General features: G+C 47.6%; 1 protein-coding gene and 1 long non-coding RNA gene across 5 annotated transcripts in view; one reads left to right on the top strand and one right to left on the bottom strand.

Moving 5' to 3' along the window:
• The first annotated feature begins 1,136 nt into the window (after window positions 1-1,136).
• LOC144298323 (uncharacterized) lies at window positions 1,137-2,285 on the top strand. The gene is made up of 3 exons (XR_013365252.1): window positions 1,137-1,624; window positions 1,735-1,880; window positions 2,025-2,285. It is a non-coding gene; the product is annotated as an uncharacterized LOC144298323 (long non-coding RNA).
• A 1,929-nt stretch (window positions 2,286-4,214) lies between these two features.
• Window positions 4,215-27,649, bottom strand: part of CTNNBL1 (catenin beta like 1) — a 161,853-nt gene continuing 138,418 nt past the window's right edge. For 2 of the 4 annotated variants that reach the window (XM_077873120.1, XM_077873123.1), the window contains exons 14-16: window positions 14,907-15,044; window positions 14,617-14,689; window positions 4,448-4,886 (exon numbers count right to left, since the gene is read on the bottom strand). In XM_077873120.1, coding sequence (XP_077729246.1) covers window positions 4,726-4,886; window positions 14,617-14,689; window positions 14,907-15,044 — 372 coding nt within the window. In that variant the 3' untranslated portion in view covers window positions 4,448-4,725. Of the gene's footprint in view, window positions 4,409-4,447; window positions 4,887-14,616; window positions 14,690-14,906; window positions 15,045-27,649 lie in introns of those variants that run through there. The other 2 variants (XM_077873121.1, XM_077873122.1) reach the window with 2 other exon arrangements.

Raw genomic sequence — 27,649 nt, 5'->3', positions numbered from 1 at the left:
AGCCCCTTCTCTGCCAGTTGGTTTGGAGGCAGGGCAGCTCTGAGGTCAGCAGCATGGAATCTGGAACCAGTTTGCTCATGTTCCAGGCTCAGTTTTGTCACTTTGTAAGCCACAGGCCCTGTCATCTGCTCTCATCTGTGAAAGGGGGCTGGTGACAAAGTACCTGCCCCTTAAGAATGAGGGTTAGATGAGCTAATTTGAGAGAAGCACTGAGGCTCATAGAATGAGCTCAATGAGTATTAGCTAATATGGCACACACGCCATCAATTCATTCTTCTAAAACACCAAATGACTTCACTCATAAGAGAAAACCCAATTAAGATGACAGCCACTGTTCCCATCAGAGAGGCAGAGACGAGGGCTGCCGCCATGCAGAAGAGGGTGCAGGGTGGTACCCGTAGATGCCGTCGATGCAGGGTGGGCAATGTGGCAACACGTGTCCCAGTGAAAAATGCACATCCTCTCTGACTTAGCAATTCTGCTTGTGAATTTAAATTCATACATGTGTGAAATGACCAAGGATGTTCACTGCCACATTGTAGTAGCTGAAAATGGGAGACCCCTAAATGTCCCTGAATGTGATTAGCTAAATTCTGTGTGGCCCTGCCATTGATAAGCTCAGCTATGGAAGGAGTGGGGCCACTGGGTGATTTGGCAGGTGTAGAGCAAAAAGCCAGGTGCAGGATAGAGAACATGATAGGTTCCCATTTGTATTAAATATATTTTTATTCACTTGAAGACACAGCCTTGAAAGGCTATTCCAGTGGTTTTGTAGTAGTTGCTTCTGGGGAGAGGCACTGGGGGGCCAGGAGATGCAGCTGGGAGATTCACACACCGGAAGCCCATATGGATCTTCTGAAGTTGACACCAAGGGCATGTGTCACCTAATCAAGAAAAAGATGGCTGGAGGAGCATTTGCCTTTTCTGCAGCCCAGATAATGGAGGCCCACCACTGAGACACTTGCCATGTGCACCGAGGAAGGCAGATTGAAAAATGTGGCTCTGCTCTTATCACTACTGTTGGGTGAGAAAAACTAATCCAGAAGTTTCTGCCTTTAGGAAAGTGAGTCTCATCTTCCTGTTGACACTAAATTGACATTCTTGGTAATGGCCGAGGACATTGGGGGTGGCTGTGGGGGTGACCAAAGGGTGGCTTCTAGCTCGCCTAACAAAGCACTCCCCCCAGATAAAGGAGGAATGCAGCCTGCATGCAAATCCCTTTAAATTAGATGTGGCCCATCTTGCTGCCACTGAATTCGGGCCTGTGGACCACTACAAACAGAGCAGCAGGCTGTGGAGGAAGAGGCATGTGAAATCCTCATTTCCTCTATGAGGTAATTCTGGCTAATAGTGCTTCATTGCCATGTTTGGACAGGAAAAGGCATACTGCCCTGCTGGGAGGCAGGCGCCGGGACTGCTCAGCTCTGGGCACAAGGAGGGCCACAGAGGGCTCTGCTTCAAGGGAAGAGCTTGGGAACCCCAACGGAGGGCAGACACAGAAGTCACGTTCAGAAGTGTATGTACGGCAAGGGCGGCCTTTACTGGAAGCCCAAGAAGTTCTTCTGGGGGAGGGGGTGCTGCTTGGTGAGGAAGACAGGGTCTCAGCCATGAGCAGATGCAAAAGGTAAGCTCCACACCCCAGGAGCCAACGGGTTAGCAAGGCTGGTGAGAGAATATCTTTACCTTGCTCTCAAAGGCTTTTCTTAACCTCATGTGGTGGGTTGTTAAAATCAGAAAGCAGAGGGCCAAGACTTCTCATCCGGTCTTCTGAACTGTGACCTCTTCTGAATCTTAAGGGATTATACCTTGTGTCCCCCACCAAACCCTCCTGTCACAAAACTGATGGAAAAGGGGACTACTTCCTCATCTGTAAAGTGAAGGTAGGAGCTGAAACCTGCTTTTAGCAGAGGGACTCGTGGCACAAAGCTCAGGAGGCACCCTCTGAAGCAGAGCGGAGGGGAGTGACTGTAGTTGAAGTGGGGGGGGGGGTTGGGAGTGGCCTGCTCCCCCCTCCCCCCATGCAGGCTTCTGATGCGCTGGTGGGAAGCCTGGAGCTTTGGGAAGAGCAGCTGGAGAACCGCTGGACAGAACTTCTCTGGATGGGTGACCAGGCGACAGTGGCTGCCTCCAGGGAGAGAAGACCTCTTGCTGCATACCTTTGTGGTGAATTTTGAACTTCTGTACCATGTACAAGCATTACCTGGCTAAAAACAAATACAATTTTAAGGAACACCTGGTGGGTCAGTGGTTGAGCATCTGCCTTTGGCTCAGGTGCTGATTCTGGGTCCTGGGGTCAAGTCTCACATTGGGCTCCCCACGGGGAGCCTGCTTCTTCTTCTGCCCGTCTCTTCCTCTCTCTCATGAAAAAAAAAATATCTAAACAAAACAACAACAACAAAAAACCCACAAATAGTTTTAAAAAGAGTGATGCTGAAGGACTAATGCTCTCCAAAGTATCATCCAATTCAAAAAATCTAGGATTCTGCAGGTTACATCTAGACATGCTTTATTCTTTGTGAATTCATTACACCACATATCGACAGTGGAACCGATCGAAGTGTCATGTCAGTCAGTGATCCGTGGTGGTCTCCCAGACAGAGCAGCGGGTGGAGGGGAGAGCATGGACTAGGGGACAGGCAGACCTTGCTTTGAGCGTAGGTGCTGCCGCCGATTGGCCCCAGGACCTTGCACAACTTCCTCACCCTCCCTGAGACCTCACTCTCAGCTTTAGTAAATGGGGGATAATGATGCCAGCAAGGCTGCAGTGCACGTTAAAAGAAAGGCTGTACAGCAAGGAACACATGGCAGGTGTTCAATACACGGCAGCTATTGTAGTTACAGAAAAATGAACTAAAAAAACTCAAACACCTGAATCCAAAATGAGACTGTAAGGCAATTCTGTAGGTCCCGTTGCACCTACCTGCCACCGCTCTGGTGGGACGCCTACCTCACGGGAAGGACGGGCACACTGTCTTTCCGCCAGGGTGGACAAGAGCACCAGGCAGGCAGGGGTTGTCTTACTCGATGCCCCACCACCTGCCCAACGCTGGGCACGATGCAGGAGCCGTCTTCCTCAGAGTCCTCTCGGGCGGCTGCTCAGAATGGCAACTGGGTCTCCCTTGGCATGCTGACTTGGGCCAGATGGCAATGGCGGCCTGCAGCCCTGTACCTGGTGTTCAAGGAGAAGCAAGAGCAGGGCTGCCTGGCAATGTTGGCCGTGGGCACGGGCAGGGTGTGCGGCATCCCGCTGTCGCTGCTGTGCTGACCCTGGGCAACACACTTCAGTTTCCTGAAATACTGCCTTTTTGAACTGCTGCTCTTCACTTCCTCACTCAGGAGGATGCTATTCTTTGTGACAGACTGGACACATGCTACGGGACTGCTAGCTTCTATAAAGGAGAGCAATCTTTTCATGTAAGATGGTTGTGGTTCCCATGCTGAAGCCCCAGCTGTGAGGGAAGGACATAGGCAATCCCAATTCCTAATGTGCCCACCACGGGCAGCATGCTTAGGGGACTTAGTTCACTCTCCGAAGTACCAGATGGGTATTACCACCCCTAGTCTGCGGACGAAGGAAGGTAAGATCGTGTAGCCAAACTGCCACAGCTGGTGGGCACAGCTGGAATTTGGACTCAAGGCCTGTTTCCTCCCCAGCAGGGGTGCTCATCCTGATGCCTGGAACTGCCCGGGAGTGAAAACCCATCCCAGCACTCAGGCCATACCCCAGATCCTGATTTCATCATTCTGTGGTGGAGGCCTGACAATGGTATACTTGTTCACGCTCCCCTCCTGACCAGGGATTCTGATGTGTGGCCAGGGTTCGAAATGCTGCTCCATGGTCTGTGCTGTGTGTGGCTGGTCTCACCGTGCCATGGAAGCCTCCCCAGGGGTGCTCCTGCCCGAGCCACGTGCCTTGTGTTACCCTTCCGGTCAGGGCTGGAAGCCCCAGAGAGGTCACCAATCCACACGCATGCCCCTTGGCCGCTACAGATGGGCAGCCTCACTGCAGTACCACCAGAGTAGCCCTGTGGTCACTGTAGGCTGCACTGCTTGATCACTGAGAAGCTCTGTGAGCCTCAGGTTCCCTCATGGGCAGAGTGAGGACAACCACTGACCTTCCTCAGATGTGTCCCATGACAGCTGCTGGGATAGTGCCGGGTCGCCGGGTCAAGAGCACAGGGTACTGCTCTGCTACAAAGAATGCCAGCCAGGAATACCAAAACTAGCTTTAATTTGTCCAAAAGTCACATTAAGCGGTGTAAAAACTTTCTGGGATGGAGGCCCAGAGAGAGTCCATGCTGCCTGGGGCCCTGGGGTTTCTAGAAGTTCTCCAGCAGGCCCAGGATGCGTTTTTGCTCGTTCTCCCGGAACTCCGGGCTCCGGCCGTCCCCAATGTTCTCCGCGTACTCTGGGGAGACAAAGGCAGAGTGAGGTATGGATCCGAGGTGCGCACTCTGTTGGAGCTGGGTCCCTTCGTGCCTTTCCCTAAATCCCAGCTCCCTCTACGACACATGCTGTTCTAATACCTCCAATGGCTCCAACAGGGTAGCTGTGGCCAAACTCCTTGGTCTTGTATTCGAGGTGCTCAGTGAACAGGGCCCAGCTCATCTCTCCTCACCCAGAGTCCTCCCCAGCCACACTGCTTGCTTGCTCGCTCGCTCACTCACTCATATAGTCACTCAGCATGCGAGAAGTGGGTACCTGCCCTGGGTACCTTTGTTCCAGCTAGTGTTTGTCAGAGTGTGGGCCCGGAAGAGCAGCAGCAGTAGCCATAGCGCACAGGGACTTGTTAGAAATGCAGCTGTGGAGGCCCCACTCAGAACTTAGAGGCCCAGTGGTCTGTGTGAACAAGCCCTCCAGGTAACAGTGATGCAGTTTGAGAACCACTATTTGAGGTAATGGGGATAAAGTAATGATATAGATGAAAATCTCTGCTCCTATGAAGCCTACTTTCTAGTAAACAACCAAGTAAGTAACACAGATAGAGCGGCTGTTAGAAGGCCTCACAGAGATTGGATGGATGACCTGAAGCAAATTCCCGTGGGCAGGTGTGGGAGTGACTGGCAGATAGCTGACCAGTGAAGAGGCTCGCCTGGCCTGGGGGAGGGTGAGTGTGGGGACATCCGTGTGGCCAGAGCTCAGCACCGGCGACAGAAGGGGCAGGCACAGACCACAGGGCCAGTGGGCTGCTGCAAGGACTCTAGCCTTTCCCCTGTGACCAGAGCTGTGGGAAGGCTCTATGCAAAGGAGTGACAGCTCACTCCAGTGGAGGTGTGGGAGATGCCCTGAAGGGGGCAAGGGCAGAAGGTAGGAGATGTGATTTGATTACGGCTGGGACCAAGGTCATTGTGGGGGGTGAGAAGTCTTCAGATTTTACATGCGTTCTGAAGATAGGCTGGAAGTGGGGTGCCAAAGAGACACATGGATACTGACATCACCAAAAAGTATGACAGAGTAGTGGAGGTGGTGACAGTAAGCCTCAAATTCCCCCCATAAGGGGAACAGGGTTAGGGTATAGTCCTCTGGTGTGAGATTCAAATAGCTGGGAGATTTTAGGTAAATGGAGAGTTGGGAGAAACAATGGTCTTGAGATGCTCCCCCCTGTGTTAGTGGCAGGGGGATGTGGGAGAAATGAGCCACCACTGGGGAAGGCCCACCCCCAGGAGAGGTGGGTTTCCGTTAGAGCAGGAAGGCAAGGAGAATGCTCCATGAAGGTGGAGGATACAGAGCATGACGGTGAGGACAGATCTCCAGAGAACACATCAGAGTGTCAAGGTAGGTCACCACATGATCCATTTTACCTAGTTACCCCAGCACAATACTTACAGCTTTCCATTTCATTTTCAAAAGTATCCTCTCAAATTACATAGTCACCCTGGTTTTAGGAGGTAAGGGGGCAGTGGTACAGAAACACCATGGAACTTAGGGATTGGAGTGCAGGGTGTGAGGGTGGGGGTGGGGTTCCTGTAGTGACTCCCAGGAGGAGGGACAAAGGACATGTGTGAAGGGGAAGGGAGGGACAGAGTGCTTACTGCCCTCAGACCCACAGATGGGAGACGGTGTGACATCATGGGCTGGGTGTGAACTCTGTCTCTGACTCACAATCCTAAGTGACCTTGGGAAGGGCCTCCTCTGGAAATAACAGATATTCAAGACAAACTAGTTCCCTCCCTGAGCTTCCTTTGCTCAGGCCAGCAGTGTCACGTGCAGAGAGCCCACATATTCCTGCAGGCCCCTCTTAAGGGCCGTCTTCTCGGTGAAGCCTACCTGGTCATCTCTTCCTCTGGCTCCTGTCCTCAGGCCAGGGTCCCCATCATAAGTCTGACTCTTAGACTCCCCTTAACTTGTTCTCCTTTTCCTCTAGATGGGTAGTTTCGGGAAGGCAGAGGCATGTGCCTTACTTTTAGCTGAATACCCAGCAGAATCTGGCCAAAAGTCAGCAGGCAGCATGGCATGGTTAACAAGCCCTCAGAGTAGTGGATCAGGGTGACTGTTTGCATCCCTGCCCCACCCCCTGCTCCCCAGACTGGACAGCTTCAGGTAGAATAGAGAACTCTGGGCAAGAGGCTTTCACATAATAAAACATCTGCTGATCTGAATCTGACAAAGACTGGGGAGAGAGAAGAAAGTGTGCAACCCCTCCCCTGCTCCCTCCCACCCCCACTATGCTGGGGAATAACTCTGCTCTTGCCACTTCTTCATTTTCCCTCCTTCCTCTTTATTACTTTGGACATGTGCCGGAAAACGGGATTTGGGATTCAGACATGTGCCAGCTGTGTGTCTCCCTCTGGAAATCATCCTCTTCTGTTAGATGCATCCATCACCTCTACCAGCAAATGGTTGTGATGCCTTCTATTAAGGCCCCTTAAAGAGAGGGCTGGGGTGATGAGAGAGCAGGATCTGGGCTGCGGAGACAGCTATGAGGCTGTATGTAAGTGCTATCTCTTACTCACATGTGAATGATCTAGTAGTTGCTGCCCCGGGAGACAGAGAAATGACCATTACAGCATTTAATACCCCCAGAGGCATGGTCTAGAAGCAAGAGTCTTAATGGATTGAACTAACACTTTGCTCTTCTAATGTATTCTCAGACCCAGGAGGGAGGAAAGTGGAGAAACAGTCTGATCCTTTGGGGCAGTGATTTTCCAAGACAAGCCAGCTAGCTTCCCTGTAGGAACTAATCTCCTTTTAGAGACCCAGAAGGTAGAGGAAACCAAAGTCTGTATCGATTCCCTTGCTGAATCACCTCTGCCAAGGCCTTAGAAAAGGTACATGCCACCACAACACACAGAGCACCAGTCCCACGGTGTGTCTCCCATCACTCTCTGTGGGGAGGGAGAAATCACCACATGAGCTGTTCTCTGGATATGGGTGGTGTGTGGGAGAAGAGCTGTCTCCTCCACAGTATGTGCTGGGCATGTATGTATGGTGGCTCATCTGATGTTTGCAGCAATCCCACAAGGGAGAGAATGCCATCCCTGTTTGCACATGAGGAAACTGAGGCTTATTACAGAACTGGAGCAACGTGCCCAAATCTGGGATGGCAGAGAGGCTGAAATTCAACCTGAAATGTGTGAGTCGGGAAAAAGGCACCTAAAGAACCAATGAGTGGGGAAAGGGGGGGAATGCCAGTCCCCAAAGTGGCATCCACTTACCTAAGCAATATCCCCCCCGCCAGTTCCCCATCCTCTGGGGAGAAACTGCTCTGTGAGCACTCCGAAGCAGCCCAGCCCCACAAGGTCTCTGGCTAAAAAGTCATCCAAAAGGATAAGACTCCAGATGCAATGTCCTGTGGTAAAGGACCTCAGTGGCCACAGACGTGGAGTGGGTCAGAATGTCAGAACTGGCAGGGCTCTCAGAAATGTAGTGGAACTCTGATGGGCAGGTGACCAGCCTGGGTCCCACAGCACGCCAGACATGGAGCCAGGTCTGATGAGGCCCTAGTACTTTTCCACTGCCACTGGCAGCTGGCACCATGCTATGCCCCGTGCCTTCACCCTCCGCCCCATATCCCTACTCATTCTTTGTTTCCAGAGCAGAATCCTATTTGGAGCAAATCTTGGTGGTGCCAGCTACCTCTGGTTATTATAGCTGCTGCAGCAGTTTATAAATATTGAACAGATTCCTCCCAGAGGTCTTGGGGAGGAGTTCTCTTTGCTGTGTGTGTGTGTGCGCACATGTGTGCAAACATGTTTGTGTCTGTGTGTATAAGAAAGGAAGAGAGAATGCCAGAAAAAGAGATGCTAGATGAAGGGGGATCTAGAAGTTGGGGAAAGGGAGACTGGGCTGGGGAGGGCGGGAGAGAAGAGGGTGAGTTGGGCTGGAGCGAGTGAGAAAGATGGTACGCACATCAACTCCCTTCTCTACTGTCCCAGCATTTTCAAATGCTCTTATAATAAAGGCTTTGATGGAGCTCAAAAACAGGCAGCAGTGCTGAACGCATAAATATTAAAGCAAACTTTAGACAGCAGGTTTACTATTCAGACATGGAATACAAGCTGTTCTGTTTATGTTAAGAGGGAGAGGGAGGGGCCCTGGGGCTGGTGGATGGGGAGAACTATCTTCAGGGCATAGACTTGGGCCGTGCTCACAAGCCTGGTTCAGATCCTTGAGCCTGAAGCCTTAAATGCTCACCCTTTAAAAAATGTAGGAGGAAGGGGCTGGGGGGAGAAGAAGAATGCTCACATTTTCACACTGGAAAGTCTGGAAAATACAGACATAACCACAGATGAGAAACTGGGAAAGGAAATCCATGTCTAACAGATTCCTTTATAACAGTGATGAACCTGGAAGGTCTAATGTCATACTTCCCCTGGAGAGGAAAACTCATTTGTAGCTACAGTACCTAAATGCATCAGGGATTCCATGAAAATGGCACTCAGTTAAAAGACAGGCATATGTATCCTTTGCTTATCCTGCTAATAGAGGTCACGTTCCCACAGGACCGAGGACACTTTAGCTGGTGGGAAAGCACCCTCCCCACCTCCACACCAGGCCCTGAGGAGTCTGGTCTGGGTGCTGGCTTTCCTGATCTCAGAGTCAAAGGATTAGGTTAAGGGAGCAAGGCAAGGTGTCTCCATTTGCTGAGCATGTACTCTGTCCCAGGGACCCAAATGCAGGTCAACGTGAGCCTTCCTGAGGCTCAAGTGCATATTCACTCCAGATCTGTGTTTTACCGAGAAGAAATCAGGGCTCAAACGTAATATCTACTAACGGACCCAAAGTTCGACAGAGAGCCAGAATTGTGGGGGTGTGTGTAGGTCCCATCTGTTTCTTACTGGATGAGCTCACACACGGATCACAACGGTAGAGCGGCTCACAGGTAGCAAGCACGAGCTATGCACCGGCCGCATATCAGGGCTGTGCGGGCATACGCTGCCTCACTGGATACCCACAGGACCCGGTGAGGCTGGTTATCTCCACCTCACAGATGAAGGGCTATGGCTTAGAGAGGGTAAGGAGCTGCCTGAGGTTAAATGCATGCCTCTCTCCAGGATTCTCTCCTGCCTTCGAACACCCTAATGGTCACAGTAGCTGTGACCTAGGGCAAGTCACATGCACATAAACATGTTATCAAAAGAGAAATCCTGTCAGCTTCTGCAGCTTCAAAATCACAGAGGCAATGCTCAGGTTACCAAGAGCCCCAAATCAATATGGAAATACATGTTTATGAGCTTCTGGAGGAGATTTTAAGCCATAAAGAACAAAAGCAAATCAAAGGGCCAGGAGCCAATTTCTGAAAGCACTTTGAAGCCGTTGGTTCAGTCTTTTTGCCATCAGTGAAAGAGTTTTGAGTCAGTAATCTGAGCTTTCCCCTGCACCACAGCCCAGCAGCCACGCAGTTTTCCGGACAACTTTTGCCAGTGACTAAGACATTGAAGAGACTTGCCAGCAACTTCCACAGTAACCCTTGGCACAAGTATTTATATTAAGTAGTATTTCCAGGTCACAGCTCCTATGCCACATCCAAGAAGGTGGCCCCTTGGTGATGGACACCTGTATCTGCCCTTAGAGGTCTGTCATGTGCTTCTAGAAGCCACCTCCTTAATCAGTCATTAGCTTCACAGAGATAGGAAGGACAACGGTGGCTGCCAGGGACTTGGGGAAGAGGGGGAGGAGGGATTGGGAAGTGAGTGTTTAATGGGAACAGAGTTTCGGTTTTGCAAGATGAAAATTAAATGTGTGGATATGTGGTGGTAGTGGTCGTAATGGTTAAAATGGTAAATCGGACATATATTTTACCAGAAAAAAAAAAAAAAAAAAAAAAGGGCACCTCCTCTGTGCAGCCTCCCTGGATCTTCAAGTTCCTTTTAATCTGCAGCAGAATGAACCATGCCTTTGTGATTCCCGCTCTGTGTCTTAGCACTGACTTCATACTGCTTCGTGTAGTGATTAGTCATTTCACCTGTGATGGGCTGTATGCCCCCTGGGAACAGGGCCTCCTAAGCATCTCATTTATCTTAGGAGCCCACCTAGTGCTCTGTCATGCCAAGTGGGTGCTCTATAAAGTTGGACGCCCTAAATTTTCTTTCTTAAAAGATGGGAGGACTGTATGAGCCAATCAGCAAAGTTAGAGGTTTCCTTTCTGCCAGATGGAAGACTGAATGTGTACAGTTCTGAGTTTTGATCCAGTTTCCAACATTATTATTGACTCGACTAATGACCCTCAACCTCTGCAAGTCTTGGTTTCCTTTTTTACAAAATGGAGATTGTAATCCTGCTTTCTAGGGCTGTTGTGAGAACCAGAGAATACACATTAGAAGCCTGGCCCAGAGGATGTGCTTGGGAGTGACCACTCTACCTACTGTGGTCCTGGATTTCTGGAATAGCACAGAGAAGCCTGAAGCACTACCTCAGCACATAACCCTGGGAAGCATTCACTGAGCCCCTTCTCTGTACCAGTCATGGGCCAGGCGCAAGATGACCGGCAGGAAGACTGTCGCTGCCCTCATGGAGCACATGGTATGGCCTGCCCTTCTCTGGCAAAGAGACCATGCTTCTCCTATGTGGGTGCCACAGGCTCAGACCTGGAGCAGCTGCCAGTTCCAGGGAAGGCTGGACTTTGGGAGCGCCGAGTAAGCAGTCTGCAGAAAGAGGGACTTTAATGAGCCATCAATTATTCCCAGCTTTCTTAGCAACCCCAGTAGAAGAGGAGGGAGGAAAATGGTGAGAAAGGGGACTGAGATACAACGGGAAAAGTCCCCTGCTGGGCTTGCCTCATCAGCGTTTTCCTGGGACCTCAAGGGATACATCAGCTGTCATCCTGCCAGCAAAACTTAGGAAATATGTAGGCCATAAAATCAAAGAAAAAGCTTGCATCTAATTAGTATGTTAAAAAAAAGGAAGCAACCCAAACTGAAAAACAAAATTAAAATCAAAGAGGACAGACTGATGAGCTGGTTTTCTTTATGAGGCTTTGTTTTCCCATGCTTTTTGATGGAAGGAAGGGTGGAGGAAGAAGGGGGAGGGAGCGAAGGCTTTTGACGGGGAAGGCCTGAGCAGAGCCTAGCCATCCACCCTCCTTTTCTAACACCAACACTGCCCTGAGGGGCTGGCTGGCTGCAGACAACACCACAGGCAGAAGAGCTTCCCTGAGGTGAGAGTGAGCCAGGGCAGGTGCCTGCCGGTGGAAGTCAGGTTGAGAACCCTTTACTGTAACCTTAACCCTCCATCTGCAGAGAAGAGGTTTTTGGTTTTAAGTGGTCAGCATTCTTGAGAGCCTCTTTGACCTGGGCAGTGGCACCATAGTATCCCCTCTACACTCCTTACAAAGGCCACTGATGTCCTGTCCTACTCCTGGGCTTCTACTCCCTCTGCCTGGGATGGGCCTTTCCCTCTCTTGGGAGTCCATGGAATGGCCAGTGCCTCCAGTACTGCTCTTACTACTCCGTTAGCACACCGTTCACAACTTCAACTAGCACTTATCACATTGTAATTAGTTTCGAGTATCTCTCCTCACCAGACTGTGAACATTTCAAACACACGGCTCTTGGTTATTCTTTGCATCTCTAGTCCTCAACACAGAGCCTGGCACCCAGCAAATGCTAGCTGAGTAGCTGCTGGAGCGTGTCTTTCATTTAGCTTGAATTATGGCTGGTCACTTACACATCTGTGTCATGTGGCACCTAAGCACAGTATCTAGCCCTGTGCTTAGCCCTGAGGAAAGTCTCAGCAAACATCTGCCAAATTAAATTTGCATGAGGGTGGGGCTGAATTCAACAATACGTAAAATATTCACTGGGTTCCCATTACGTGCCCAGCATTGCTGTGGGTGCTGATGAGGTGACACTGAACAAGCCAGACAACGTCCCTACGTCAGAGCTTATATTTTAATGTATGAGACCCACAAAATGAGTAAACAAAGACATAAATAAAAACAATTACAGATTGTGATAAGGGCTAGGAAGGAAATAAACTGGGTGGTATGATGGGAAGTAACAGATGGAAAGAACGATTCAAGATGGAGTCTAGAGGCGGAACTGGTGGATTTACTACTCCACTGGCTGTGCAGGGTGATGGAGGGAGAACCAAAGGGCTGGCCTGAGGCTCCGGCAGGGCTAGGGGAAAAGGAAAACAACAGAGGAGAGGACCAAGAGTGGTGGGAATGAATATGGCATCTGTGTAGGCCGCTCCACCGACGGAACTCCACTCAGCACCCGGTCTGAGGGTGGGGCCTGACGCCCCATGAGGCACTGGGGGGGGCTAGACGGGGATCTGAGGGACATAGAGGCTGGGTCACAACAACTGAAAATACCGAATAACTGAAGGTTTATGTGTTAGGATTTCACAAAGGAAAACATCCACCTACTACGTGTCAGTACCTGTGAAAAACACCTTTTCTTTCTCAATTCACTGTTTTGATTGCAGGGATAGAGATGCAAGGAGAAGCCTATATGCCAGAGAGAGCTGAGAGTGATAAAAAGTCCTAATTGAACAAGTGGGCGTTAGAAGTAAATGCCATTTAAGAACTGGAGTTGCAAATCACCATAGTTACACCTGAGAGAGGTGGTAGGCCATGCTAAGCAGTAATTCATGCAAACGGAGGGGAAGGAGCACCCAGGATGCCACCATGGAAGGCAAGGTGCTGGGCTTGCTTCATGAATTGTTTCCCTTTCCTCTTTCTCTGAGGGAAAAGATAAGATTCCAATACCTCAAATTCTCTATTTGCAAAATGGACATGATGGAGGTACCACTGCCACCTGCCCAGGGCGGCTGTGCTAAACACAGGGTTTCCTGCTCCCATGCCTTCATGCACACTGTTCCTTTATTCTGGGATGTCCTGCTCCCAGCCTCTAAGACCCAGTTTGATGCCACTCACAAGACTTCCCACAAGATTGCAGCCATGCCTCACTTATAATAATGATGATGACAATTATCATCATCATATTTCATAATACTCATAATAGCTAACATTTACGGAGAACTTATTAAGGGTCAGACATTTCAATCTATCATCTTATTTAATCTTCTCATGCATCCTATGAGGTCACAGAGCAATTGGGTATCTCGCCCCAGGTAACACAGTAAGTAACAGAGCCAGGATTCAGTTCCAGGTGTCGGATCCAGAGACCATGGCTCTTAACTTCTCTTCACTTTATTATATGTACCATTTATCTTCACATTTCATCTCCTACCCATAATGGGAGTTATAAGCCACTTACGGGCAAACCCATTGAGGACATCTAGCCTATTCCTTCACCTTAGAAATGGGAAAAACATGGGCCAGAGAGGGAAAATGAAAATCTGCTCAGAGTCACCAGTCTATCCTGGCTTTCTCTGAAACCTGGCATTATCACTACTGCAATACAGGCCAATACAGGCCTCAACTGCTGTTGTGTGTGAGTCTGTGCTAAGTGGCCCACGGGCACAGACGCATCAGAGTCCAGGTCAGGTACACTTGTGATTGAGAACCCGGTTCACTAATGGAGGCCTCGGGAGCTACTCTAGCTGAATAAGGTCCCAAAGATGTGATGGTATCTTGAGGGACTCCCTGGGGTAGCTGAGGGAAGGAGGGATGCTCATCTGGCTGAGCACTGGCTGTGTGCCGAGCACTATCCACCACTGGGCACTAGACTGAATGTGGTCATGTAGTATCTCCTGAACCTTTGCATACTTTCTTCTAGATCACACTTGCACAGCTGGGGGAAGGCAGAGTTGAGGCTGAAAGGCAGGTATGCCCTTTCTGTTACACTACAGTGGTACAGATTGACTTTCTGCTGTCTGGAATAATTCCAGGTATTTCCTGTTATTTCCTTGTTTTTTTCCCCCCTTAGAAAGCAATTTCATTCCACTGCATGTAGTTTGGAATTGGATTTTTTGTTTCTTGTTTTGTCTTCTTCTTTTTAATTTTTAACAAAGATTTCTAAGCCCCACTGCCTCTTGTTTGTTATGTGTTTTTTTAAATGCTGGAACTGAAGTGTCAGAGGCATAGAATACCTAGGCTAGTCTTTGGTATCCTGACAAAGATGATTGGGACACACAGTGCATGTGACAACACACTTAAGCCTGCAGTCACAGAATGCTGTGCACCAAATGCCGGGGATACTGACTCAGACTCGAAAAGTTAGCATCACCTAGCAATCCTGGAGTGCCAGACACAAACAGTGCCCAACTCACCCTTGATGATGTGCCTGACGATTTTGATGGAGCTCCCTCGCATGTTGAGGATCTGGTGAACCCTCTGGCGAATCTAAGAGGAAGGTGAATGGAGGGGAGAGAAAGTAAAAGCACTGTTTGTCCTGCAAGCACCAGCATATACATCATGTAGAAAGTATGAACCTCGTGCTGGCCCCTGAAGGAGAGGGCCCACGTGGAGTACAGGGAGTCAAGCAGAGTGGATCTGCCTCCTTCTCAGAGTCTCTACCCAGGCAGGCATGGACAGAAATGTCCAGGGCAGCCCCTCTTACCTGGGGCACATTGGCATTGCAGATCTCCGCCATGATGTAGCAGATGTGCTGAAGGACAAAGAGCCCTGCGTCCAAGCGCCGGAGATAGAACTCGTCCTCCGTGTCATTGTCTATGATCTCCCCACGCCGGACCATGTCCTAGAAGCAAATGAGCAAGTAGGACAAGTGAGCTGGCCAGTGAGCCCACAATACACAAAAGAACAGCAACTACAACACCACCACCAGATTATTCCACCCTGATGTATCTCCTGCTTCTCCCATATCTTCTAAAGTATATTTCTTATGTTTTCATTATTAAAGATTTTTTAAAAGATATTATTTATTTATGAGAGAGAGAGAGAGAGAGAAGCAGAGATACAGGCAGAGGGAGAAGCAGGCTCCATGCAGGGAGCCCGATGTGGGATTCAATCCCGGGTCTCCAGGATCAGTCCCTGGACTGAAGGCGGCGCTAAACCGCTGAGCCACCCAGGCTGCCCATTATGTTTTCATTTTTAATGGACTAGAGGCCCAGGGAGTCAGATTAAAGCCCCCCTTTTTTTTCTCTTTGCAACGGGTCAAGGCCAAAATGATCTCATCCAGATATTCAATCTAAAAAAAATAAGCTGACAGTGACACAAATCTCAGCTATTTATCTGCTTCCTCTCATTCTCTACTCTGCTTCTGGACCCCATAAATCACCTCTCAACAGGACCTCTGGACGTCTCTTTCCCTTCCAAGTCAGGTCAAACTCGGGAAGAGTGGTCCTATCCCCACGACTGTCTTGCTGATGGCACGGGCATTCCCCATACATACATGTGTTCCTTTGGGCTCACGTTGCATCAGTAGCAAAATGCTACCACCCTGTCCACTTGGCTTCACCAGCAGGCACTCCCCTAGGCCGATGTCCCAACAGCAACAGGAGTCTCTCCTCAACCATTACAACCCAGACCTATCAGACTTGCTGTCCCCAAATCTATTCCTCTCTGGCAGATTCTTCTATAAAAATAGCTTTATTGATATACAATTCACATATCATACAATTTGCCCATTTAAAGTGCACAATGTAATGGCTTTTAGTATATTCAGAACTGTGCAACCATCGCAACTGTTGTAGGCCATTTTCACCACAACCTCTGAGTTCCCCAACTGCAGATTATTACTGCCTCTGTCAACAGAGCTCCTCTCTCTATCTCTGGGCCTTAGCTGCCTGCCTTCCTTCCTTGGGGTTCTAGGGTATCTCTGAAGCCAGCACTGCTTTTAAGCTACCTATACCACAACGCCTTTCCTGATTATGTAAGACTAACAATTGCTCCTTTCTGAACTTTCTGAGAGCACCTCAACACGTTTGCCCCCCACGCAACCTCTTCTCACACACAATGCTCACACTGATTTCCATCATCATCCCCCTTTGTTGACAACTCCCATCTACAACTCCCTTTATTTCATAAGGGTAGACTATGAACTCTAGTAGGGCAGGGACTGAATTTTGTCTTCGTGTTCCCACTCAGTAAATATCCAAGCACTGAACAAAAGGGAAAAGACATCTGTTTTGGGCTGTTGGCTCTCAGGAGTAGAACTGGGTGAGGGACTCGTTCTGCATGACTGGCAGGCTGGCTTGAGAAGACAGGTGCTTGATACATGCTTTTGATGACAACAATCCATTTCTTTATTCCATCAGTAGTTTTATGGCCACAGTTCCCTCTGACAGCTCAGGCTCCTGTCACTGGTAGAAATCCTTTGGGGACCTTGCTTTCCACTCTCCCAAACTTGAAGGACTTACTACTTGGTCATCAATCTCCAACGAGAATCCTTCAGAGACTATTTAGACGCAGATAATGCACTTCTTTATTTGCCCAAGGGGCCAGCCTATAGCAACAGAAGGCTACTTTTCATCTCACTCCTAAAGGCTTCTGTCTGAGGCAAAGGAGGGCTGCTCTGTCTGGCAAATCACCATTGCTAATTCCCAGTTTCATTTAGTAGCAAATTCCTTGGTAATCTGGTAATAGTGTTAATGTTCACAAGGCAGTCATGGAGCACTGGACTGATGTCTAAGGAGTTTAAAACTAGAAGGGTTGCTTTAGTTTCTCATTTACTCATAATTGTAACTTCCTGTTCCAGAACTCCTCAGTGTTCAGCAGCTGGGGGCACTGGCACTCGTGCAGAAAGCACTTGCTGCTAATATTTTACATTTCTATAACGCTGCAGAGTTTAAAGTGTTATCATATCATATATATGGTCCTTACTACCAAATTTAGAGACAGCAGGGAGGGGATTATTAATCCTATTGTACAAATCACAATCCAAGGCACACAGAGGTTAAGTAAGTTGCTCATAATTACATGATTACCAGTTATGAGAATATACAGACTCCCTAGGGACAGGAATCCTGTCTGATTCACCTTAGGTGAAAATGATTAACATTATGCTCGAATCCCAGCCCAGGTAAGCGCCCAGTGGCAAGGCCACCATTCTAAGCAATGACTTAAGGCTGATAAAGAATGAAAATGAAGGTAAGGGGATGTCTTGGTCTTAGTCACAGAGGGGCCAAATGTCTGGGGAGGCCACAGTGACATAGGAAGTGACCAGAGAGTAAGGGGATACAGTGTACACCCAAGTCTAAGATGACAGGTGGTGGGTGCTAATCAGGGTTGGCTAAGATGGGAAGGCATTTGGGAAGAAGGGACTCCCAGGTAAGGTTTCCAGGCTCCTGAGAGAAATAGAATGAAGTCCTTAAGGATGAGGGGTCTGAGGCCTTGTGCTGCTCATGCTCTCTGCTTACCAGCCACCCATCCCCAACCATGCACACAGCACAGACAGGCCTGCTCTCCGCTCCCTAGTCTCTTCACCTTTGCCTGTGATGTTGGGACTCTCCCCACCCCTCAATCTCTATCACAACATAGTTAAAGTCTAAAATGTGATGTTCCTTTCAGAACTTTTCCTGAGATCTTTGAAAACTTCTCAAAGCCTTCCAACTTGAAAACTTTTCCAATCAGATACAAGGATTTTTCAGTCCTGAAAACTCCCCAAAATTGGATTTATACCTCTTTAAGGCATTTCCCATGACCTGCCTTAAAGCAGGTATTCAGATGTGTGCCTCTTCCCTGTCAAGGTTCCTTGAAAGCAAGAGTGTGTGTTTCAGTTTTCTCTGTACCTTGGAAAGCATCCTGGATAGTACTTTGAGCACAGTAGGCTCCTGGAAAGCATGTGTCAGGACTGAACAAATGCAGGTAGAAGTTCAGTGCTGTTTAATGAGCTGTGTGTGCTAAGACCCTTGTGGATGGGGAGAGGGGGAAGCATCAGGAAATGGTGAGGGACAGGACCCTGGAGGGCCAGCTGGTGGGAGGCCTAAATGCTGCTCAGAGAAGTGAGACACGATTGGCAGGCTACATGTGCAGGACAATGTCATCAACAAGAATATGCAACATGTATGAGATGGACAGCAATGAGCGGCAAGCAGAGCACAAGGCTGGGAGGCCACAGTATCAGCAAACAAAGAAGAGAAGAGGTGATGAAACTTTTAGAGGTTTGCAAACATGGATACTGGGAGTAGAACACATTTCATTTATCCACCTGATAAAGATTTCCTAAACACCAAACTGTGGGCCAGGTATTACATGATGTGTTGGGGGTAGAAAAGATTAATTAAAAAGTCCACATAATCAAGGAGATTATTGCCTAATAATGTTGCCAAATATGAACAAATCATTAATTTTTTAAAATATGCGAACGCCTACTATCAAGGACTTCTCAAATTGTACCGCATGCTGTGGGCACCAAGAAGGACACATACATTTATCTGGGGGTAGTCAAAAGACATCAAAGGAAATGTACATTTGAGGAGGACTCTGAAGGAGTCTGAAAGACTGGAAAGGACATTTCGGAGCAGAGGAATAGCATGGATCAAGGCACAGGAAAGTCAACTTGGCTAGGGTGAGAGAGATCAACAGTGCAGCATCAGTGTCACCAGAAGAAAGGTCAGAAAGGAGGAAGGCAGTGTGTTTTTTTGCTTATAAAGATCCTGGCTATCGGCAGATCGTAGTATTTTTGATTGATTGCTATATACGAGGCATTGTGTGAAGCAATCTGAATAAAGAACACTGCCATCTAACCACTTAGGAGGAGCAGCCAGTGTTTACTGAGCGCTTGTCACGTATCAGACTGAGTCTAAGTGCTTTTAAATTCCTTTGCTTCTCACAAATATCAGAAGGCAGGGATTACCACCCCTATTTTATTTTATTTTATTTTATTTTTTTAAAAAATATTTATTTATTATTCATGAGAGACACAGAGAGAAAGGCAGAGACACAGGCAGAGGGAGAAGCAGGCTGCATGCAGGAAGCCTGACATGGGACTCGATCCCGGAACTCCGGGATCACGCCCTGGGCCAAAGGCAGATGCTCAACCACTGAGCCACCCAGGCGTCCCACCACTCCTATTTTAAATGAGGAAAAGGACTCAGCAGAGCAGCCTCCCCAAGGCTAGTGGGTGGCAGAACTGGGATTCCAACCCAAGTATGTGTTCTTTTCATACCTCCATGTTTGTGTGGGTGCAATTTCGGAGCTATCTGCGAGAACAAAGTAAGAGTGGTAGAGGCTCAAGAATGGAGCACAGCAAAATTAAGTTTCTTCAAAGAGGTCAGAAGAGCCCTTGTGAGTTATCCTTTTTCAGAGTGTCCCGCCACAATCTGACCTTCTTTTAACCAAGCGGGAATATACTGTATCTTCCCATTTCTCTAAATATTGTCATCCAGAAAGGATGGACCCAAGAGAGCAATGCCAAACTCCATTTTTTCCTCTTTCCTTAGAACTTCAAGACTCTGACAACGTTCATTTCAACATTCTACTTTTAGATATACGGCCAGATGATTTGAAAGTGAAAATTTCAAGTGTAGATCTGAGATATGACTTTAGCTCATCTCCAAGAAAGGCATCACCATTGCTGCGTTGAACATGCACAAAGATGAAACAGAGATTGGCTTCTAAGACGAAGTCTCTGCCCTGACAGTTTTAGAAGCATCATAGAAACCAGCAAGCAGAGAAGGTGACTGCTGTCAGGATAGCACCTTATCTAGACTGTTACAACTCTGTGGCAGGGAATATTTACTGCTGAAAGGATTCAGAAAAGTTGAGCACAAACGTGCATTCTGTATTTAAAGGGAAATAAAAGAAGCAAGATGGTTATGTATCGTTCTGAAGGAAAATAAGAAAGTTTGGGTACAGTTCTTGTAAGAACATCTTCTCAAGTTTTGGTCTGTCTTAAGAAGAAGTAGGACCATATATCACCTTCATTATATATGGATTAATGAATTTCTGGCTCCTTTTCTGGGATTCTAAGACACCAGATTAAAAAAAACTGATCTGGAGGTAAGGAAATAGAACTACCTCTGAAAGACTTCTCAGGGTATCTGAGACGTGAAGAATAGCTGCTGGTACCACCCAACCCATGATCATCTGGCTAGGATTCAGCCTTTGAAGTAATATAAAAGTAACATAAACATCCTAGGATTATCACAAGTTTCTCCCAGCCCTGTTATTTCCCTCATAACAGAACCTCTGGAAGAACCAAAGGAGTCTGATTAGGAACATGTGGATGGTTACATACTAGTAATACAGAAGTGGATTTGCTTCACTAGCAGTAGGGAGGAAATTGACTTATGCCCAACTGACCAATAAGACATGCTTCAAAGTGACCTGACAAAGAAAAGAACGAAGCTGGCTAGCCCACGTGCAGAAATTAAACCTGCAGCTCCATGTTCTTAGCACATGGGTACTGAACTTAGTACTTGGGTACAGCAGGCCACAGATACCTCATTCTAAAAAGATACCCAACCTCCTTGCTTTCTTTCCCTCTTAAGAGACCCTCTGACATTACAAGAAGCATTTAATTAGACATTGGGAATTTTCTGAATTATGATGTGTTGATTCTTTTTTTTTTTTAAGATTTTTTTTTTTTTAAAGATTTATTTATTTATTCATGATAGACACAGAGAGAGAGAGGTGGAGACACAGGCAGAGGGAGAAGCAGGCTCCATGCAAGGAGCCCGACGTGGGACTCGATTCCGCGACTCCAGGATCGCGCCCTGGGCCGAAGGCAGGCGCTAAACTGCTGAGCCACCGAGGGATCCCCTGATGTGTTGATTCTACAAACAAGTTTCTCTGTCAAGACAGGACAGAGTACTGAACAAACACTAACTTACTCCTGTCCTGAGGCATGTCATCTAACTTTTCTTGGCCTCAGCTTCTTGGCTTTGAAATAAGAGGCCTGTCCTGGATCAGAGAAGGGAAATAGGTTTCATTCTGGGTGCCCACTCTAACTCACCACAGTGGCTGTCAAGTGCTCTACGTGAAAAAGGGTCAGGGTCATGGGGCCAACTGGAGCTTGTGGGGGAGGACCTTTGAGACCAGTCAACTGTGTTTGGGCTGACTGCAGGGTGGGGAGTGGCAGGAGCCCTACCTGTCTTCCCTGATATCGTGCTCTAGAAGGTTCCTTTTAGCTTTGATAACCTAGAGTGAATCTAGGACTGAGGCACCTCCATCACCAGATGGGATGGATTTCTGCCTGTATCTGGGTATCTATATGGACAGACTGAAGCTGTTGCCTGGCGGAGCTCCCAGACAGTCAGAAGAGCCACTGCGACAAAGGCCTCAAGTAGGAGGACATCAAGCGTCGTCACCCTGACACGACACAGCGGTCAGCATTGACAATGAGCTCATCCTCTCACAATAAATTAAACTTCCCTGCGACAGAAAGACAAGCCCCTGGATCTGCTGCTACATTAGATAGAACATCTTAAACAATCTGAACATATAAATCAAGTGCTCTTCAAATGGCAATACTGTTAATAGAGATTAAAGAGAAATTCTAAAAATCAAGTAACTTCCTTAAGTATTGTAAACATATCTTACTTTAAAAACTTTCAGTTTAAAAAAACAAAAACAAAAACAAAAAAACAAAAAAAAAACTTTCAGAGTGAAAATCTGTACATACATTAAACTGTACCTGAAATGAGACAGCAGAGTTAAGATATAAAGGAAGTCTTTTACAAATTAATTCATTCAACTCTCACCTCTGAGGAGAGTGAAGGTGACTGACTGTCTTCTTTGTGAAGCAATGACAATTTGACATCCACATAAGCGCTTTCTACTTTTGAAAGTAGAGCATCTTCATTAACTCCACATGCTTGTATGTGCCCTGTGTTGGGTATGCACATTTCAAATACCATTTTCAGATTTCACAGATGGAAAAATTGAGACAGATGTCAAATGACTGTCACTGAGTTTCGGTTAAAGACTCTGGTGGAACATGATTTCCTTGTCCAAGACCTTTTTCTATTTGTCCTTTTGCTCTGGCAAGAGACGGGATGCAACACATGGATAATGACAACGGTGCCCTTTCCTGAGTTCTCCCTGTGTGCTAGGCACTGGGCTAAGGCCACAAAGCTCACAGTTAAATAGGAGTTGGAGATAGGATGAAACCCACACAAGTTAGGTTCCGAGCCTGTGATTCCTTTCATAGTTCAAAGAAGGAAAAAGTTTGTTTAATAGACCTTTTCCAGTATTAGCAATATGAACAAATAGACAGGACTTTTTTCTTGATGCCATTTCTAGGGTTTAATGCAAACCAGCTGCATTACGGACATCTGGCCTCCTTATCAATTGAAGAAACTTAAAAAAGGGGTGGGGCAGGGTGGGAGGTGGTGGGAATCCACAGCTTGGCCAGCAAATTCCACATGCCGTTTGGAAGAGTTGAAAAAACAGGAGACACTCTGAAAGGTTTTGTGTTGCTCATTCCATGAGAGTGGGCTAGAATAAAAACTTCGATGGTAATTCAGTGAATGGTGCATTAAGAAGAACAGATTGCAATTCACAGCAGCATGAGCCTGTTTGGGGGCTGCGAGAATAAAGAGATTCATCTCCAAAGATACACAAGGACGTGGTACGGGTGGTGCCAAGGTGCCATTTCTGCAGGTTTGTGTGTTGTTGTCCCCTCCCCCAGCCACATCCTCACTTTAAATGTTAATCTGTCATCAGGAGTGCTACCGAATCACCACCTTTCTACGCACCCCGCCCCCCTCAGCAGGCAAGTCACAAGCCTCCAAATGAGCATGTGGATGCCATTTCTAATCTGCCCCTGACAGGCAGCGAGCTGCCCCTTGCTGATGGAAGCAGACAGTCATAAAAGAAGCTGCTATGAAGCCAATAAGAATCCTTCTTGCCTTAATAAGAGGGGATGTGACTTGGAGCCCCGATGGGTCACAGCTACTGTCTACAGTCAGGGGCAAGAACTGTCCCACCATTTACAAAAGGCTCATTTCTTTTTTCTTCAAAAGCAAGGGGAGAATTTAAGCCAAGGGAGAGAGACAGGTAAGTGGAGGTGTGTGTGTGTTGTGTGTGTGTGTGGGGGCACTGTGCACAAACACAAGCAAATAAAACCTTCTTCTAAGAGCTTCTAAAATAGGGCAGACCATTAGAGAAGGATCCTGAAGACTGCCAGTCATTTTTAGCTAGGGAAACCGAGGCTGAAGAAATAATAAAAGGGATTTTTTTTAAGAATGCATAACTACCTGATAGCAGCTCTGGTAAGAATCCAAGACTCTCAGGTCAGATCTTTGCCCCCATAGAAGAAACAGACTATATGTCAGGCCAACCCTAGCACATAAGCACATGGACTCGTTGCTATAAACAGTCTCATTAATCTTCAAAATGACCCTCTGGTAAAGTTACCATCAAAACTGAAACATGCATAGGGCAAGTCATCTCCCCCAAAACAGAGTTCTTGTGTGGCTGAGCTGAGATTTAACCTTGGGCCATATGACCTCAGGATTCATGTTCCTTCTATGCTACCAGGATGCCTCCATGATGGGTTTGTCTTCCATTTCTGAATCTACCGAAAAAACAAAACAAAAAATACCCACGACTGCTCATTTGAATCTTGACAACATATAAGTCAGCCTTGAGAGAACCAGAGCTTCTGTGACAGCAGATATAAGAACACAAGGCCAGAAAATAACAATCCTGTTTGGAGCACCGAGGAAGGAAGATCAGCCTCTGCTTGTGGAGACTCAGCTTTAGAGGGAGAGACAAGTATACAGGCCAAAAACACTTTCAATAATAGCTACCACTTATGGCATACTTCCTTGTGCCAGAAACTATTCTAAGTGATTTCTATATATTAATCTATTTCATCTTCCCTGAAACCCTTCAAGATAGGCATTATTATTCTCCTCCTTTTCCTGACGAGGAAACTGAAGCAGAGGCAAGATTTGGGTCTATGCTGTGCAGGCTGCAGCGCACAGGGAGCTCCTGGGAGACACGGCAGCGGGTGGGGGGAGGGCAGGGGAGGCTTTCTGCAGGAACTGGCACAGTAATCCTAAGCAGCACACTTGGCACATGGTACATATTCAACATGCATCTACTGACTTTTCTGCCAAAGCTCTTGAGGATACAGAAGAATTAGCTAGCTATAGGAGACGGTTGTGGGAAAGATGGCACAGACAGGTATTCTGGGTAAACAGCAATGGGCCTTCTCCTAGAAGGCTCCAGGAGAGAAAGGTTAAGAAGGCTCAGGTGCCACAGAGCGGCTTTTGCACATCACAAGGAGAGGAGTGGTGAGGGATGCAGCTGGGGGGCAGGGTGGTGCAGGCGGGGGGCCTGAGTGGGAGAGCCTGGCAAGGCCTGGAAGAAATTCAAAGCATATCTATCCTGCAGGTAATACAGAGCCAGTATGTACTGGGTTTGGGTAGGAGAGTGGCATAAGTGCATTTTCAGCTTAGAAAAATCTCTGGTTACTGTGTAGGAAATGGATTTGGAGAGGACAAACCTAGGGACAGGGAAACTAGTTAGTGAGGAACATGTTACACTCATATAAAAAGAAAAGACGCTGGCTGCTGGAGTGTATGTAGTGGTAGTGAGGACAGGGGAATGTGAAGAGGCTACACAGAGGTCAGAGGTAAAACCTATTAGGTGCATGTGTGGTGGGAGCAGGAAAGAAAGGAAGAAAAGGATGCTGCCCAGGTTTCTGACCTGGTGAAACTGGTGACTGGCCCTGGTATGATGGGAAGGGGTTAGGGCCACAGATGTGGCTTTGGACTCACTGAGTCTAAAAAGTCTAGGTGATGTCCTGTGGGAGGGGCTATGAGAGCCTGTAGATGCTTGGGAGTTGCCAGTGCATAGCCCTGATCTTACCAGGCCTGCAGCAAGCCCATGAAGACAGCAGCAGAGGGTCTAGGAACCCCTCTAAAACAGGAGGGCAGGGAAGATGAGAAAAGCCAGAGCACGCAGGACCACACTGCAAGGTAAGTGGCAAAGGCACAAGACCAGAACTGAGCCCCTCTGACTCCTCCACTGGCAGAAAGGATGATCAACTGGGAAGGGGGCAGGCAGGGTGTCTCAGGGAGAGGAAAAAGCACCAGGACATACCCTCCTCCACCATAACTGGCTTCTACAGGCTGTCAGCTGTGTTCTGGCAAATTCTTGGACAGGGAAAGTATGGCAACTACTGGTTTAAAGAACAGCTGGAAGGAACTCTCAACAAGATTCTTTCTTCTTTAAGCATGTCTCAGAAGCCTCCAGCATAGTTAGCAGAGGAATCAATGGCAGTCTCCTGTCTACATCCTTACCCAGTGCTTTGGGATCACATACCCCATGCATCCATTCCTGTGCTCCACCCCCTTCTGTACATATCTTCAAATGAGTTTCAAATGCTAAGGAAATAGACCAAGTCTGTTTCAGACATCAAGTCCTGTGGATACTGTTTCATTACAAGGAGTCCATCTTTCTCTTTCCAGGATAAAGCCTAGAATGATTTAACTGTGGCAAAATTAGCATGCAATTTGTAAGTCATTACAGTGCAAAGTATGTGGTAAGAACACTTTATTGAATAAACCTGCTGAGTATAATTTTCCCAGGAACTAAAAAAGGGAAACCTCTCTGCAAGGCTCTCCTCCCTCTTTTAAAATCCCTGCCAGTACCTATATAATTATGTCTCACTTCTGACGGTCAGAAGCCAGACATCTCTGTACATTTAACCAAGAGAAGCCAGAAGGAACCAATGAGAAGTCAGGACATCTTCCCAATAATAGGGACCTTGGTGTTTTCTGGGCTTGATGTTGTTTGGGAAGTTAGGTGAAATCTGCTGAGACAAGCATCCTGGATATTTACAGATCACGGAGAATTGCTGCTCACTAGAAGAGTCTAAGAATTACACACCCTTTAAAAGTTCAGGTCAAATCTAGTTAACCAGGAGCCCCGAGGGCATGTCCAGATACACTGTGGCTCTGGAATCGAACAGTCACTGAACACAACATGAAAGCAGTGGGCCATTGCCCCAGATGTGGGAGTCTTTGACGGTCACAGATTACTGCAGTAATGTGATTCAAACCAAATGTGTGTAGAACTTATCAGCTTGTCCTGTAGACTCTTCTAAATAGGAGTGTTTTACCTTGGTGAACACTGCCACAGGTAGGCCACAGAATCTACAGAGATGTCCTTAGGTATTTTTGATGATGGGGCTAATCATAGAGCAAACAAAAAAGAGGATTAAAAATGAGAGTTAAGGAATAATGTAGAAAAAACCTGGGACGTTCAATTTTCCTTAATACCCAGGGACAAATATTAATTTCATCTCATGAGTGATGGTCCTTCCTTTAGTGCATATCGGTCACTATATAAGTGCTGAGAAAATGATGAACAAGAGAGATCACAGCCCCAGAGACAGACAGTAAACAAACAAATACTTAGAGGTTATGAAGGGGCCTTGGAGATGGGGGTGACACCACCTTACATATGGTGATCACTGAAAACTCTGAGGAAGTGACATTTAGGCTGAGACCTGAAGGTGGAGGGAAGCACCAGCATGAGAAGAGCCAGGACAGTGGGGAGAAGCAAATGCAAAAGTGCTAAAGCAGGAAGGAGTGCACAGTGGCTGGAGAGGACGCTAAGGAAATAGGGAGCTCAGATCCTGTATAATGTTGCAGTACTAGGGGAGTTAGAAAGTATGTGTGTATGTAAGGGTGATGGGGTGCAGAGTCCTTAAAGAGACAATGAAAGGTTCTCCAGCCATGAGCTATGTGCCAAGCCCTGTGAAACAGCCTTCAGGTGTTATTTCACCAAATCCCTCCTTTTGTGATTCCCCAAAGTACACAGGTTGGGACATGCATCTTAGAAAGAAAACACACTGAAAAAGAAAATAAGATAACTTAAGCTATCTGTCCATAGTCAGCAGAAAGAAGCCGGGCTCTAAAGCCCATATTCCCCTTCTCACCCTCTGCTCCTGGGGTTTTAACTTCCCACTCGCTCCTCCTTTGCTCCTGCTCCTCTTCAGTTAGAAATGCCTGATGCATTTCTATCTTTTAACATGAACCTTGCCTCATGTAAGAAACTGCTGAGGGTGCCCCGGGCACAGTCAACTGCTCCCTGCTTCCTGGTTGCCTCTAGCCCTTGTCAGCAGCTCCTGGGCCCCTTCTTCCACAGGCACTTCTAACTCTCACCCCCTGCCAGCGGCTGGCCCAGTGCCTCGCATAGAGCAGGCGCCTGAGAAACATTTGCCAAATGACTGGATTCTCTCCAGTGAATCTTGGTCAATTGTGAACCGGGGCCATTTGCATTGTACCCATGGAAGTCTGAAGTGTGCGGGGAAGATAGGGGCTCTGAAACACTAAAACTGTCAATACCTGACTCCCCATTACCTGGGTCAGTATCTGACCCTGTTATCTAGGGTGTTTTCTGTTGCAGGCTTGGTGAAGTGTGGAAGTGTGGGAGATATTT

Source organism: Canis aureus, chromosome 26, assembly GCF_053574225.1.
Source record: "Canis aureus isolate CA01 chromosome 26, VMU_Caureus_v.1.0, whole genome shotgun sequence".
NCBI lineage: Eukaryota > Metazoa > Chordata > Mammalia > Carnivora > Canidae > Canis > Canis aureus.
This window is presented reverse-complemented; position numbering and strand designations above follow the sequence as displayed.